This window comes from Bacillus rossius, chromosome 2, assembly GCF_032445375.1.
Source record: "Bacillus rossius redtenbacheri isolate Brsri chromosome 2, Brsri_v3, whole genome shotgun sequence".
Lineage (NCBI taxonomy): Eukaryota > Metazoa > Arthropoda > Insecta > Phasmatodea > Bacillidae > Bacillus > Bacillus rossius.
Window position 1 is genome coordinate 76,644,232 of NC_086331.1, and position 17,159 is coordinate 76,661,390.

General features: G+C 39.9%; 1 protein-coding gene across 18 annotated transcripts in view; it reads left to right on the top strand.

Moving 5' to 3' along the window:
• LOC134529384 (basic salivary proline-rich protein 3-like) overlaps positions 1-17,159 on the top strand; it is a 342,223-nt gene that overhangs the window by 162,379 nt on the left and 162,685 nt on the right. For 4 of the 18 annotated variants that reach the window (XM_063363388.1, XM_063363386.1, XM_063363397.1 and 1 more), the window contains one exon: positions 1,378-2,287. The exons of the other annotated variants lie outside the window; for them this stretch is intronic. In XM_063363388.1, coding sequence (XP_063219458.1) covers positions 1,378-2,081 — 704 coding nt within the window. In that variant the 3' untranslated portion in view covers positions 2,082-2,287. Of the gene's footprint in view, positions 1-1,377; positions 2,288-17,159 lie in introns of those variants that run through there. 18 annotated transcript variants of the gene reach the window in all.

Sequence of the window (17,159 nt, forward strand, 5' to 3'; positions counted from 1 at the left end):
ATTTCTTACAAAACATATTTCTTTTTTTTTTTTGATTATCAAAAATATCTTTAGTCCATGTTACATTATTTCGTTGCTTGTAAATTATATATATTAAATAAGACGTTACATTGGTTCAAAAAAAATTCTTTAAGATAGAAGAGAAGACAAAGTTTGACGAGAAGTCCGATGAGGTTAAGTCCACGAAATTTTCACATTATGTAGAGTTGATAAAAAAGGTTAGTAGTTCATGCCAAAAATAATGAAATAGTCGTCGGCTTTCCTGAATTAGGTGCGGTCACATCATTTTGCTTACGGGCTGCCGGGGACAGGCCCCCAACACCACAGCACAAGTTGGTTCAAGTGTACCGCATGGCCGGTATCGTGGAACCGCTAATTAACATAAAAATAACAAAGAATATTAACACGCCCGGTGTTACAAACATTTCCCTACGTTCTTGAGAAATAAGACAACAAAACTTACCACTTAGTGCGGTTGTAGATGCTTAATGCATCTTGAAAACTTTAAATCACACAAGAACGAATTTTTTGAGTTACTACATCATGGCGTCAAAGTGCTAGAAAAGACCGTTTGTGGTCTGTAAGTGCAAGACGAAGAAGGACATTGAACATGGCACTCGTAGAGAGTACTTTTTTTTTAAAACAACAACATATCGATTATTAATGGAGCATTAATTCTATTACAAAAGGATTGACTTATAATTTCTTAAATATACATTCACATATTTACCATAATAATTAAATTGTAAACACATTATTCATAATAGATTCAAAAAAAATTACATTGACACAATAAAAAAAAACTTGATCAAACATTTAAATTACACATAATTAAAATTATTACAAGTTCATTCAAAATTAACCTTTAAATCTTTAAATGACATATTACCATTAACAAATACCAATATAAAACACTGAAAACGTGTGGAAACCAGTTCGCCCAAAAAAAATAAAAAAAAATAATTGTAAATAAATAAATTGAGCAAGTGCCACCAACATTACAACGGCACACTGTCTATGCAAAACGGAAATGGAGGCGTGGGCACGCTTACGCGCGCGCGCGGGAAGCTTATGAATGGCTTAATTCCACTCTTGAAGTTAAATACGACAGATTTCGGAACGGAGCGATGCTATATAAGCCTTTCAAAAAAATTCTTCCTAAAGGATGTTCGGTTAAGTCATTGATGCTCCACCATGTCACTGCACACAGATAGTGACGAAAAGGTATTAATGATGGTTGATGAGATAGAGGCTATACGAACAAGAATAATACTCGACTGGCTGAGGACATGACCTGCCTAGTTGCTCCTAGATTCCTTTTGACACCGTTTGTGGAGACAACGTCGAGGACTGATCCGTCATCATGCTCGTCACCAGGGACCTCACCACCACCACCACCACCACCACCGCCATTCGATGCAGATGGCAGCATGTATCCGACACTGCGAGGCTCATCACCACCATTCAGCGCTGATGGCATCATGCATCGCGTGCCAGAGGCCTCACCACCATACAGCGCTGATGGCATCATGCATCGCGTGCCAGAGGTCTCACCACCATTCAGCGCTGATGGCATCATGCATCGCGTGCCAGAGGTCTCACCACCATTCGGCGCTGATGGCATCATGCATCGCGTGCCAGAGGCCTCACCACCATTCGGCGCTGATAGCATCATGTACCGAGTGCCAGAGGCCTCACCACCATTCGATTCTGATGGCATCATGCATCGCCTGCCAGAGGCCTCATCACCGTTCGGTGCTGATGACATCATGCATCGCGTGCCAGAGGCCTCACCACCATTCGGCGATGATAGCATCATGTACCATGTGCCAGAGGCCTCACCACCGTTCGGTGCTGATAGCATCATGTACCGAGTGACAGAGGCCTCATCACCACCGCCACTATTCAACGCAGCCGGTACCGTGCCTCCTCTTCCTTCATCTGAATCAGAGCATATAAACAGACTGTTGCACGTGTTACGGTACGATGTGTCGTTGCTCCGACAGGAGCAGGTGGAAATGACGAGTGTGATAAGTGACATCAAATTGAACTTGTTTAGCTATATATTTCCTCCCTACTAGTAGTTATTAGTGATCGATAATATTTAGAAAGATGATTAGAAGGTTTTTCACTATGTATGGTGATACTGTGTGTCGGTTTAATGGGAAAGAACTTATTGCAAAGTTTTGTTTTTAATGTTATTTTATTTTGTTTGATACGATTAAAAATTTGTGTTTTTTTTATATGGATCAACATCATCATTAAATATTATTGTGTGAAATGGAAATTAATTTTATTCTATTGCATTTATCCTGTAAAACAATCGGGGTCAATCAGATGATATGCTTTAAACGAACAGAAATACTGGATCAACTTCTTCAATAGGTTCTGTGATGACTCAAACCATGAGAGTGTAGGTCATGTATGTTGCTGACTCCCGTAGGTAGCTCCTGCCACTTACATTACACATCACTGCTGCTGCTACTGACGGTAGGAGGATGTTCCTCATGTTACCTTTGTACGTGTTTGTCGCTTGCGAGGACGTTGTCGCACAGGTGTCTCGAGACTCTCGTCCTAATTATTCACATCTTATAAGTGAATACGTAATGCCTGACACAATTGTTATTTCTAATTACATTACTACTTTTACCGTCTACAGTATGATACTATATTATTTGTTCTCTACGTCTTGGTGACATATCTATTTACAACTATTATTATTACAATCAAATGTTAGTTACTCAAAATATCCATAAGAAAGTGAAGTAAAAATAATTAATAAAAAGGTTCAATTCTTTTAAAAATTCATTATCAGAAGACTAAGTCAGATAAAAGAAAAACTGGTTTTTGGTATTTCTGTGAAAGTGATCACTAAACCCTGAAATGAAATAAATGAAATAATAATCTTCCATTAATTGTCTGTCCTTGCAATTACCTTTATCATATATGCTACTGTAACAGTATTTACAATATTTTCTATTTCAATTATCCAAACTATTCTGTACTCTGATATTACCTTCATTAAGATTCAGACAACAAGGTACGTTACCCCTTTTCCAGGGTACCATGATCCTCTTTTTTTCTTCATTACATATATGTAAAAAGATTAACGAACACGTGTTATATGTATGGAGGTATTAGACTAAGCAGTATCTGTCCGTTCTGAGGTTGAAGAAAACTGAGGATTTAAAAAGGTTATTAAGCTATATAACTTTGATGAATGGCTTGACTTACTAGAAAAAAATCATAAGTTACCAAACATTTAGTGATTATTACCAGGGTTATGTATATAACGCTAATGCGTTCGGCAGGTATTCAAAAGGTACAGTCAATTTATAGTCGACCATTGATTCGCTATGCACATATTAAATGGAGGTAGGTGGGAGTTGACATATTGGCTTACAATATTATCTTCATACAGGTGGTACGTACGCACCAACTCCCTTACTTCGTAACGTTATGGATATATGTATTACGTCAGGGTGGCGTGATATAAATTTTTTGCATTTTTTATATTTTCAGAGTGTTGGCATTTAATGTATGTACGTTCGGCTCCACTTGTATGTGTACTGCAAATATATTTTTTTAATGGTTGTATGTTCCATCTATACTAATATTATAAAGCTGAAGAGTTTGTTTGTTTGTTTTATTTTTGAACGCGCTAATCTCAGGAACCACTGGTCCGATTTGAAAAATTCTTTCAGTGTTGGATAGTACATTTATCGAGGAAGGCTATAGGCTATATTATATTATCAATTACATTAGGGATCCTTACTAAAAGTCCAATTTAGAATCTAATGCGTTGGAGGGGGTTAGATACAACATGCAGTACACGTACGAAGTGTGAGTTGACAATGCCGCAGGCGCTAGAAGTTTATTTCCTATTGCCTATTAACATTGTTGCCACGCACTAGATGCCTTATCATTCTTAATTTTCCCATACAAGTAAAAAACATCCGTGTGATATTAACAACGAAGCAATCAGTACCCTCATAAGAGTTCAATTAGCATTTAAATACTTTTTATCACTTTAAATCGCAAACCTAAACTATTGTTTTTTTCCTCTCTCTGTGTTTAATTTGTTTTTTTCTTATACTAGAATTATTTTTATTATTTTTAATTAAAATCATTTTTTGGACCATCAATAATTTTCCTCTCCCGTTACAATTCTGACAAGGACTTGTGTATATATGTGTGTGTATATATATATATATTATAAATAAGCGAAATACCACTCACTGACTCACTCATCACGAGATCTCGAAAACTATACACCCGATTGACTTGAAATTTAGCATAGTTACTCATTTTGTGATGTAGACGCTCACTAAGAAAGGATTCTGCGGAAATCCGATCCCAAGGGGAGTTTCGGGGGTGTAATATATCAATATTTCCTGTTTTTGGTAGGAAATTACCATTGCAACGGCTGTTGCTTTGTTGATGCTTCATTCGTCTCTATGGCAACGACTATTTCATTGTTAGTGCAGTCCTCATCACCGTTGAAATTTTGCGGGTACTTTAAATATCAAAAATTGCCCTTTTTTTCAAGTATATATATTTTACAAACTTGAAACTTCACAGTAATGTTCCTTATGTTACACAGGATGACATTTTCCGTAAACTAGATCCCATGGGTGGTTAAAACCAGGCAACAGTGGGTACTTTGTCTGCATGAGAACAGGATTTTGCATTGTTTATGCCTTCTGCGTCTCCATGGCAACGGGCATCGCGTGGCAGTGGCGTACCCACAAGGAGGGGCATGTATAATGAGCGGCGCAAGAGTGATCTGCCTGTAGACTGCCGTAGCGAAGTACGGGTACATCAGTTGTACGTTGCGTGCACGAGTCGGGAAACCATCGGTGCTATTCATTTTCTCTCCGGTACATTATACAGCATTGTAATAAATTTTCACTGAATTTTTTTTATTTACCATTACTGTAAATGGGAGATGTGGCTTAATTTTTTTCCATTAGTATAGCCGTGCGAAGCCGGGTCGGGCAGCTAGTATATATAGATGTAATTATATATGTATATGAATTTCTGCTCTGGTTCCACGTTTCCTACATTGAATTGATTCCATCAAGTACTTTACACAAGATTGATAACGTTATCGAATATTTTTTGTACGTATAATGTTATGACTAGGTGAGCGATGAGATGACGTATGTCTCAAGTTTATCTCTTACATACATGTAATTAAATTATTAAAGTAACTAAGGGATGGCTTCAGTCTATTGCACGCCATGTTTCTGAGACGTACCGTAAGTTTCGTCGTTTTGGGGCCAACGTTGCGGACTGCTGGATTGGAGATGTTGAGCAGGTTGTTGGTGCTGTCCAATCTCATACAACGGGCTCGATGGTTCCACCCAGACTGTGTGGTTTACTCACGAGTCCGTCATCTACACGACCTGACAGCGCTCGTTACGGCAGAGAATACAGCGTCGATAGCACAAGTAAGAGAGGTGCACAGGTTTAGTGAGCCGGACATCAGGCTGGTAATTTACGTTGACGCATGATGCCTTACGACTAGTGACGGTATATTGGTTGTATGAACGATATGAACAACATTTGCTTCAATAATAATAATATTCGATGTACCAGTCATTGCTTCGCAAATGCAGCTTGCGTTTGACTGTGCCTAACGACACGTTTTCGCTACGGTAATTGTAATATGAAGTAATTGCAGAAACGATAGTGTGGAAAATTTTCTGGTATCGAGAAAGCTATGATGAGCACGATTTCAGTGAGAAAATTGTGGTGGAGGGTAGGAACGTCATGGCGATTGCTGAACCGAGACCTTGTTAACATCTTGTGCATTTCCGGAAGTTTATTTGCTAGTCCATAAGATTACATGCAGGAAAACATACGAATTGGAAGTGACTCTTGTGTTTTGTTTAGACTTTACGTAGCTTGCGACACGAGCACGTGCGAGTAGGTTGTGTGCTCGGGTTTCCCGCGCAGACCTGATGAAAACTTGAGGGTGTAGCGAGGAAAAAAGACTAATGTGATTCTTACATAGGGTTTTCTACAATTAATTTACCGTTGCGAGACATCCGATTGTTTGACATATCTCTTAGTTACGACTAACTTTTCTCCACCCTTTTGCTGATACTTTGTAAGATTAAGTTTGTCTTTTTTGATGTATTTAGCATGAGAATTACGTATCAGTATTAACGCTTACATCATGGTTGAAAGACTTACCATGAGATGCAAGCATGGGTTAACCGATACTCATACGTGATAAAGTAATTTAAATCAAATCATAGTATTCAGTATTATTGTATTAACGTTCTTAATGTTTTATCTAAATTGGTGAATTCACAGGTGCACCCTCCGGTACAAGTATAGATTATCATTGTGTGTTCGCCAGGTCATAATTATCATTTTTGGATATTATAATACCAACATGGTTCAATCCATTTTTAAAGTAAAGAAAAGAGTTAGCAAAATGGTAAGTCTTTTATTGTGTTTGAGCTGAATTAAAAAAAAAGGAGGATAAGATGCTTATTTCTAGGTAACTCGAACTTGTCTTTGCCTTTATATGTTGCAACCGTCACCTTCATAGTATCCTCGGCCACGCCCTGCGACTCGAGCGAACATATGGCTGTCTCGGCATTCTGCAAACTTGCAACTCTCTCCACGCACACTCGCGCGCGGGGTCAAAGTCTTTCTGCACGTAGCATCAGATGGACCTCGTTTGGCAGCGGCTGTCTCTAGCCTTGGAATTTTTAATATTCTTCAGGGTTAACTCGCTTGGATTTAGGTACTTTGACCAGTCGTGTGTGATTACATTTAATCACACACACGCGCGTCCGAAAAGAAAGTAACTTGATGAGCCTCGATCTCATGAACCTTACCATATGAGTGACTGCCACGTGTGTGCTATCAGTAGTATATAATAGGGGCGTCTGGGACAGGCGTCAGGCTGAGGATTGAAGATTGTTTACATTGTGACGTCACGGCGGCCATCTTGGATGAGTGTAACGGGACATAGCGTAACGGGACAAGTTTGACCTTGAATTTGATCCTCAAAATGTGTCAAAATCCGCCAAAATTGGGCAAAATTTGCCCAAAATTCCTCAAAAATCGCCAAAATTTCAATTTCTGTGAAACAAATTCCGCCAAAAAATCTCAAAAAATTCCACAATTCAAAAATTCCCGTTTTCGTGAGAAAAATTCCCGTTTCGAGGGAAAATTTCCCGTTTTTAGTCCTTAAAAATCCCAGCGGCTAGAAATGTCCATATGTAGGCTTAAGCATCCATGTCTACAGCCTACGATAAGCCTCTGACGTCATCATGGATTATGACGTCACCGTTGTAATTTCCGTTACGGCCGCCATCTTTAACTTTTTTATTTATTATCCGATTTTAATGAAATTTTTTTTAAAAATTATAAAAATATTCATTTAATAAAATTTCAATAAAATTTTTTTAAAAATCATACATTAACGACACGGAGCTCGGAGTCCTCGGTTCAAACCCGACGAGTGCAAAAAAAATAAAAATGGCGACCGATCCTTCCCCCCGCGGTGGCTGCAGGCATACTGACTCCTACCACTTTTTTTCAAAGCATATATATCGTCAGGTAGTATGACGTCATGTCCGCCATCTTGTCCTCGTCTGCTGGAAGCCATCATCAGTGTATCGTCGGCGAGAGTGCGCTGACGCCATGTTAGTTTAATTCTTATCCGCTAGAGTGCAGTTATCATTTATTATTGCTGTGACACCCGACATTTTGTCATTTGGCCGCCATCTTGAAAATCCGTAATTATTTAGCTAGAAATTCGGGAAAAATTCCAAAATTCATTAAATAAATTTGTAATCTATATACTGATTGATTAGGTCGACTAAGGTCCTTGGTACGATCTAGGACGATGCAAAAAAAAAAGGAAATATAACATCAATTTAACATAATAGTAACAGGTTCGAAAATAAAAACACTGCAAGTTCTTTTACAAACATAATATTTATTACATAATTTCTATTTTACTACAGGATCACCTGCGAAGGTTAGCAATCTTACAAACATTTAGGTCCTCATAGGCGTGAAATGACTAATTCTTAGCTCCAATCGGTTTATACAAGACAGAGTCCAGCCAGATCCTTTACAGACATAGTCCTCCTCTTCTTGACAGAGTTTCTGGATACCTTGTTTAACAGTTTGCTTGATATCGTTAGAACTGTAAATTACTGCAGCCGATGTCTTGAATGCACACTTCTTCACTTTGTCATCGAACGGATAAGGCTTCCCATATATACAGTCCAACCACAAGTTATATTTCAAAGGTCCGTTTGTTGCTACGTCATCAGTAAGCTGATTGATTATGTCCTGTCTGATATCATCAAGAAAATTACAAATGTCCTTTGACTCACTTAACGTACTTGGATAATAGTAGTCTTTCAATGTTCCACGAAATGCAGACTGCGCCAAGTAGAAGCCATTATCGTTCACTTGTAATGCTCCGATCACAGTCTTATGTTTATTTTCATGTTCAGATGCCACAGCAATCGGTTGCTGCACATCAGTTTTTTTACTTGTACGCTCACGAGTCACCAATCTAAACTCAGGAGTCGTAATTGCTGCAGGTAGTTCAGCAGTAGGCGCACTGACTTCACCTTTACAGTTTATCGAATGTTGGCGCAAATTATCAATTCGAGTAAACCATTTATGACACTCGTCACAGCGAAACTTCATGCGAGAAGGATTCTTCGTACATTTACTCCTCTCATGTCTCCGTACATCATGTGCAAATGCAAACGTCATGTCGCAGTAGCCACAAGGATGCCTAGTTGAAGACAAACCCGAACCAGATGTCGATGTTACTGCAACTGAATCATTTCCAGGCATACTCTTATGCACATCAATGCATCGCTGTTGTATAGAAACCTTTACTTTCTGCCGCACTGCAGGTCCTTTACATGTCTCCAAGTAATGCTTCAAATTAGCATTTCTTGTAAATTGCTTGCGACACTTAATACAACCAAACATTTTACGATAAGGGTTCTTGGCACATTCTCTCTTCTCGTGTCGACGAGCATTGCTGATGTTTGAGAAAATCTTGTCACAGTAACGACATCGATGTTCGTTAGTTGACGATTCGCCATCCATTGAAGTCTCCATCGAGGGCGAAACAGCGTTCGTCGAGGTTTCCTGTACAGTCAGCACTACCGGCATTAAAGTCTCTTCTGCTGGTGGTATCACATCTGTTAAAATCCCCTCCAATGTTGACGTCATCGTTACCAACGGGATCTGCTCCTTCTCCGTCGTAGCTATCGATAAGGTTCCCGTAGTCGATGGTACAACCTCCGAGTTCAACGTTAAAGACGGTAAAGATGCCATCGAGTTCGCAAGAACAGGTAATTACGCGATTTATGCACCAGATTAAACAATCTAGGTGATCCTTACACCGCCGTCGTCAGAAACAAACTGAGCGTCCTGCTGTCTAGGACTCGCTTATATACATGCACCGGATGGAATAATACGCTAGTCAAATCAAGAACAATTTATTATAATACTAGAGTCAAAACAACATTAAAAAAATAGAAGCACCATCAAAAAAAAAGGAAGCACACTTGGAAGCACCGACAACGAAAAGGCAGCACATTTTGGAAGCACCGACAACGAAAAAGGCAGCACCATCATCGAAAAGGCCGCACATTTGTCATTGGCTCCAATATTCATTGGCTCCAACAGTCATTGACACCAACGACCTTTTTCTTCATCAGCTCCAATGATATTTGGCTAGAATGCTACGAGTCTAAGAGACCATGAGACTACAATTCTACGAGTGTACAAGACTCCTCCAACTACCTTCAAGTGTATAAAGCTCCAAATGCTCCAACAGCTTCAACACGCAATGTACGCGCAATACATGCAATTTACACGCAATAAATGTAATGATTACACAGTACACACACACAGGAAACGGAACGTACACACAGTACACACAGGAAACGGAACGTACACACAGTACACACAGGAAATGGATTGTACACACAGTACACACAGGGAACGGAACGTACACACAATACACACAGGAAACGGAACGTACACACAGTACACACAGGGAACGGAACGTACACACAGTACACACAGGAAACGGAACGTACACACAGTACACACAGGAAACGGAACGTACACACAGTACACACAGGAAATGGAACGAACACGTAATATTCACGCAATTGACACACAGTACACGCAGAGTACACGCAATTTACGCAAAGTACACCCAATGTACGCAATGTACGCAATTTACGCAAAGTACACCCAATGTACGCAATGTACGCTATATATATGTAATGTACACACAATGACTACGCTTCGTTCGCGCAGGACAAGCATTTAATGAAAACGAAGCACGTTTGGACGGAAATTCTATAAAACGAAAGCTCATTTAACGAAAAGGAGGCGCATTCTCTCGTTCATTCAACTTGGTAGGATACGATCTTCAATGATAAGTTAGGATATAATCTCTCCAACAGTCTATGAATCCAACAGTTTATATTTCCATTAGCCATCGACTCCAACAGTCATTGACTCCAACAGTCATTGGCTCCAACAGTCATTGCCTCCAACAGACATTGTCTCCAACGGCCTTTTGGTTCATCAGCTCCAATGATATTTGGTTAGAATGCTACGAGTCTAAGAGACCATGAGACTACAATTCTACGAGTGTACAAGACTCCTCCAACTACCTTCAAGTGTATAAAGCTCCAAATGCTCCAACAGCTCCAACACGCAATGTACGCGCAATACATGCAATTAACACGCAATAAATGTAATGATTACACAGTACACACACACAGGAAACGGAACGTACACACAGTACACACAGGAAACGGAACGTACACACAGTACACACAGGAAATGGAACGTACACACAGTACACACAGGGAACGGAACGTACACACAATACACACAGGAAACGGAACGTACACACAGTACACACAGGGAACGGAACGTACACACAGTACACACAGGAAACGGAACGTACACACAGTACACACAGGAAACGGAACGCACACACAGTACACACAGGAAACTTAACGAACACGTAATATTCACGCAATTGACACACAGTACACGCAGAGTACACGCAATTTACGCAAAGTACACCCAATGTACGCAATGTACGCAATTTACGCAAAGTACACCCAATGTACGCAATGTACGCTATATATATGTAATGTACACACAATGACTACGCTTCGTTTGCGCAGGACAAGCATTTAATGAAAACGAAGCACGTTTGGACGGAAATTCTATAAAACGAAAGCTCATTTAACGAAAAGGAGGCGCATTCTCTCGTTCATTCAACTTGGTAGGATACGATCTTCAATGATAAGTTAGGATATAATCTCTCCAACAGTCTATGAATCCAACAGTTTATATTTCCATTAGCCATCGACTCCAACAGTCATTGACTCCAACAGTCATTGGCTCCAACAGTCATTGCCTCCAACAGACATTGTCTCCAACGGCCTTTTGGTTCATCAGCTCCAATGATATTTGGTTAGAATGCTACGAGTCTAAGAGACCATGAGACTACAATTCTACGAGTGTACAAGACTCCTCCAACTACCTTCAAGTGTATAAAGCTCCAAATGCTCCAACAGCTCCAACACGCAATGTACGCGCAATACATGCAATTTACACGCAATAAATGTAATGATTACACAGTACACACACACAGGAAACGGAACGTACACACAGTACACACAGGAAACGGAACGTACACACAGTACACACAGGAAATGGAACGTACACACAGTACACACAGGGAACGGAACGTACACACAATACACACAGGAAACAGAACGTACACACAGTACACACAGGGAACGGAACGTACACACAGTACACACAGGAAACGGAACGTACACACAGTACACACAGGAAACGGAATGTACACACAGTACACACAGGAAACGGAACGAACACGTAATATTCACGCAATTGACACACAGTACACGCAGAGTACACGCAATTTACGCAAAGTACACCCAATGTACGCAATGTACGCAATTTACGCAAAGTACACCCAATGTATGCAATGTACGCTATATATATGTAATGTACACACAATGACTACGCTTCGTTCACGCAGGACAAGCATTTAATGAAAACGAAGCACGTTTGGACGGAAATTCTATAAAACGAAAGCTCATTTAACGAAAAGGAGGCGCATTCTCTCGTTCATTCAACTTGGTAGGATACGATCTTCAATGATAAGTTAGGATATAATCTCTCCAACAGTCTATGAATCCAACAGTTTATATTTCCATTAGCCATCGACTCCAACAGTCATTGACTCCAACAGTCATTGGCTCCAACAGTCATTGCCTCCAACAGACATTGTCTCCAACGGCCTTTTGGTTCATCAGCTCCAATGATATTTGGTTAGAATGCTACGACTCTAAGAGACTATGAGACTACAATTCTACGAGTGTACAAGACTCCTCCAACTACCTTCAAGCGTACAAAGCTCCAACTACTTCAGCAGCATTATGTTATAATAGTACAAGGCTACTTGACTACGAAGCTACAAGTCTACATGGCTCCAATTACGGCATCTGTCTTCGGCTGAATTTTCTCTTTGGCTCCAACTGCTACAGCAGCATTATGTTATAATAGTACAAGGCTACTTGACTACGAAGCTACACATCTACAAGGCTCCAATTATCACATCTGTCTTCGTCAGCATTTTCTCTTTTGCTCCCACTGCTCCAACAGCATTATGGTATATGATTCCATGGATACTTTGTTACATAGCTACAGGTCTACGAGGTTCCAATGCATCATGTTTACGAAGCTTCCAGAACACAGGGTTACGAGACTGCGAGGCTACAGGACTACGAAGCTTCCAGGACACGAGGCTACATGGCTACGAGACTACATGACTCTAACTGATTACAATAGCACCACTCAGTGGTGAGAGTTAGGTTATCTCATGCAAAAGTACTTTATGCATGTAGTTCTGCTTTTCAACAACAGATGTCGCCACATGTTGCTTGCAGGTAAATAATATTTAGTTCTTTTATGCGGGATGCGGGATGCTCACTAACGATCGCAAAAGAAGGATGGCTTCGCTAGACTCCAAGGAAAAGGAAGTTCGTCTTACATGTTGGTGCTCCACAGATGTCTCATGGCGTAATATTAATTTGACTGAGTAATGATATTTGTCAATTCCACATGATAAAAATATTGCAAGTTTTGATTTAGTAGCAGAAATTATCGAATTAAATGTAACTCCAATTAAAATGACATGTCTCAATAGACAAAAAAAAATCCATGCAGAGAGTGGTTCCTCAGAATAGTCAGAAACACTTGAAGAAACCACAGGAATGATTGCAAGAACACGGGAAAAACCATCAAATTATTGACATTAATAATCAGGAGCACACGGAGAAAACCATCATAATATTGGCAAGAATAATCAGGAGCACACGGAGAAAACCATCATAATATTGACCAGATTAATCAGAAGTACTCGGAGAAAACCACCACATGTTTTCCTTGATATCATAAAATTACAGGAAAAAAATATTTAAAAAAAATAAAAATAAATTAATAAAAAAATAAAAAAAATATAAAAATGCATAAATTTCTGGCTTGTACAAGAACTCTATCTTTGCTCAACAATGATAAGTTTACAAGCTAGCAGAAACTGTTTATGCATTTTTTTATTTTTTTTTATTTTTTTATTAATTTATTTTTATTTTTTTTAAATATTTTTTTCCTGTAATTTTATGATATCAAGGAAAACATGTGGTGGTTTTCTCCGAGTACTTCTGATTAATCTGGTCAATATTATGATGGTTTTCTCCGTGTGCTCCTGATTATTCTTGCCAATATTATGATGGTTTTCTCCGTGTGCTCCTGATTATTAATGTCAATAATTTGATGGTTTTTCCCGTGTTCTTGCAATCATTCCTGTGGTTTCTTCAAGTGTTTCTGACTATTCTGAGGAACCACTCTCTGCATGGATTTTTTTTTGTCTATTGAGACATGTCATTTTAATTGGAGTTACATTTAATTCGATAATTTCTGCTACTAAATCAAAACTTGCAATATTTTTATCATGTGGAATTGACAAATATCATTACTCAGTCAAATTAATATTACGCCATGAGACATCTGTGGAGCACCAACATGTAAGACGAACTTCCTTTTCCTTGGAGTCTAGCGAAGCCATCCTTCTTTTGCGATCGTTAGTGAGCATCCCGCATCCCGCATAAAAGAACTAAATATTATTTACCTGCAAGCAACATGTGGCGACATCTGTTGTTGAAAAGCAGAACTACATGCATAAAGTACTTTTGCATGAGATAACCTAACTCTCACCACTGAGTGGTGCTATTGTAATCAGTTAGAGTCATGTAGTCTCGTAGCCATGTAGCCTCGTGTCCTGGAAGCTTCGTAGTCCTGTAGCCTCGCAGTCTCGTAACCCTGTGTTCTGGAAGCTTCGTAAACATGATGCATTGGAACCTCGTAGACCTGTAGCTATGTAACAAAGTATCCATGGAATCATATACCATAATGCTGTTGGAGCAGTGGGAGCAAAAGAGAAAATGCTGACGAAGACAGATGTGATAATTGGAGCCTTGTAGATGTGTAGCTTCGTAGTCAAGTAGCCTTGTACTATTATAACATAATGCTGCTGTAGCAGTTGGAGCCAAAGAGAAAATTCAGCCGAAGACAGATGCCGTAATTGGAGCCATGTAGACTTGTAGCTTCGTAGACAAGTAGCCTTGTACTATTATAACATAATGCTGATGAAGTAGTTGGAGCTTTGTACGCTTGAAGGTAGTTGGAGGAGTCTTGTACACTCGTAGAATTGTAGTCTCATAGTCTCTTAGAGTCGTAGCATTCTAACCAAATATCATTGGAGCTGATGAACCAAAAGGCCGTTGGAGACAATGTCTGTTGGAGGCAATGACTGTTGGAGCCAATGACTGTTGGAGTCAATGACTGTTGGAGTCGATGGCTAATGGAAATATAAACTGTTGGATTCATAGACTGTTGGAGAGATTATATCCTAACTTATCATTGAAGATCGTATCCTACCAAGTTGAATGAACGAGAGAATGCGCCTCCTTTTCGTTAAATGAGCTTTCGTTTTATAGAATTTCCGTCCAAACGTGCTTCGTTTTCATTAAATGCTTGTCCTGCGCGAACGAAGCGTAGTCATTGTGTGTACATTACATATATATAGCGTACATTGCGTACATTGGGTGTACTTTGCGTAAATTGCGTACATTGCGTACATTGGGTGTACTTTGCGTAAATTGCGTGTACTCTGCGTGTACTGTGTGTCAATTGCGTGAATATTACGTGTTCGTTCCGTTTCCTGTGTGTACTGTGTGTACGTTCCGTTTCCTGTGTGTACTGTGTGTACGTTCCGTTCCCTGTGTGTAATGTGTGTACGTTCCGTTTCCTGTGTGTATTGTGTGTACGTTCCGTTCCCTGTGTGTACTGTGTGTACGTTCCATTTCCTGTGTGTACTGTGTGTACGTTCCGTTTCCTGTGTGTACTGTGTGTACGTTCTGTTTCCTGTGTGTGTGTACTGTGTAATCATTACATTTATTGCGTGTAAATTGCATGTATTGCGCGTACATTGCGTGTTGGAGCTGTTGGAGCATTTGGAGCTTTATACACTTGAAGGTAGTTGGAGGAGTCTTGTACACTCGTAGAATTGTAGTCTCATGGTCTCTTAGACTCGTAGCATTCTAACCAAATATCATTGGAGCTGATGAACCAAAAGGCCGTTGGAGACAATGTCTGTTGGAGGCAATGACTGTTGGAGCCAATGACTGTTGGAGTCAATGACTGTTGGAGTCGATGGCTAATGGAAATATAAACTGTTGGATTCATAGACTGTTGGAGAGATTATATCCTAACTTATCATTGAAGATCGTATCCTACCAAGTTGAATAAACGAGAGAATGCGCCTCCTTTTCGTTAAATGAGCTTTCGTTTTATAGAATTTCCGTCCAAACGTGCTTCGTTTTCATTAAATGCTTGTCCTGCGCGAACGAAGCGTAGTCATTGTGTGTACATTACATATATATAGCGTACATTGCGTACATTGGGTGTACTTTGCGTAAATTGCGTACATTGCGTACATTGGGTGTACTTTGCGTAAATTGCGTGTACTCTGCGTGTACTGTGTGTCAATTGCGTGAATATTACGTGTTCGTTCCGTTTCCTGTGTGTACTGTGTGTACGTTCCGTTTCCTGTGTGTACTGTGTGTACGTTCCGTTCCCTGTGTGTACTGTGTGTACGTTCCGTTTCCTGTGTGTATTGTGTGTACGTTCCGTTCCCTGTGTGTACTGTGTGTACGTTCCATTTCCTGTGTGTACTGTGTGTACGTTCCGTTTCCTGTGTGTACTGTGTGTACGTTCCGTTTCCTGTGTGTGTGTACTGTGTAATCATTACATTTATTGCGTGTAAATTGCATGTATTGCGCGTACATTGCGTGTTGGAGCTGTTGGAGCATTTGGAGCTTTATACACTTGAAGGTAGTTGGAGGAGTCTTGTACACTCGTAGAATTGTAGTCTCATGGTCTCTTAGACTCGTAGCATTCTAACCAAATATCATTGGAGCTGATGAACCAAAAGGCCGTTGGAGACAATGTCTGTTGGAGGCAATGACTGTTGGAGCCAATGACTGTTGGAGTCAATGACTGTTGGAGTCGATGGCTAATGGAAATATAAACTGTTGGATTCATAGACTGTTGGAGAGATTATATCCTAACTTATCATTGAAGATCGTATCCTACCAAGTTGAATGAACGAGAGAATGCGCCTCCTTTTCGTTAAATGAGCTTTCGTTTTATAGAATTTCCGTCCAAACGTGCTTCGTTTTCATTAAATGCTTGTCCTGCGCGAACGAAGCGTAGTCATTGTGTGTACATTACATATATATAGCGTACATTGCGTACATTGGGTGTACTTTGCGTAAATTGTGTACATTGCGTACATTGGGTGTACTTTGCGTAAATTGCGTGTACTCTGCGTGTACTGTGTGTCAATTGCGTGAATATTACGTGTTCGTTCCGTTTCCTGTGTGTACTGTGTGTACGTTCCGTTTCCTGTGTGTACTGTGTGTACGTTCCGTTTCCTGTGTGTACTGTGTGTGTACGTTCCGTTCCCT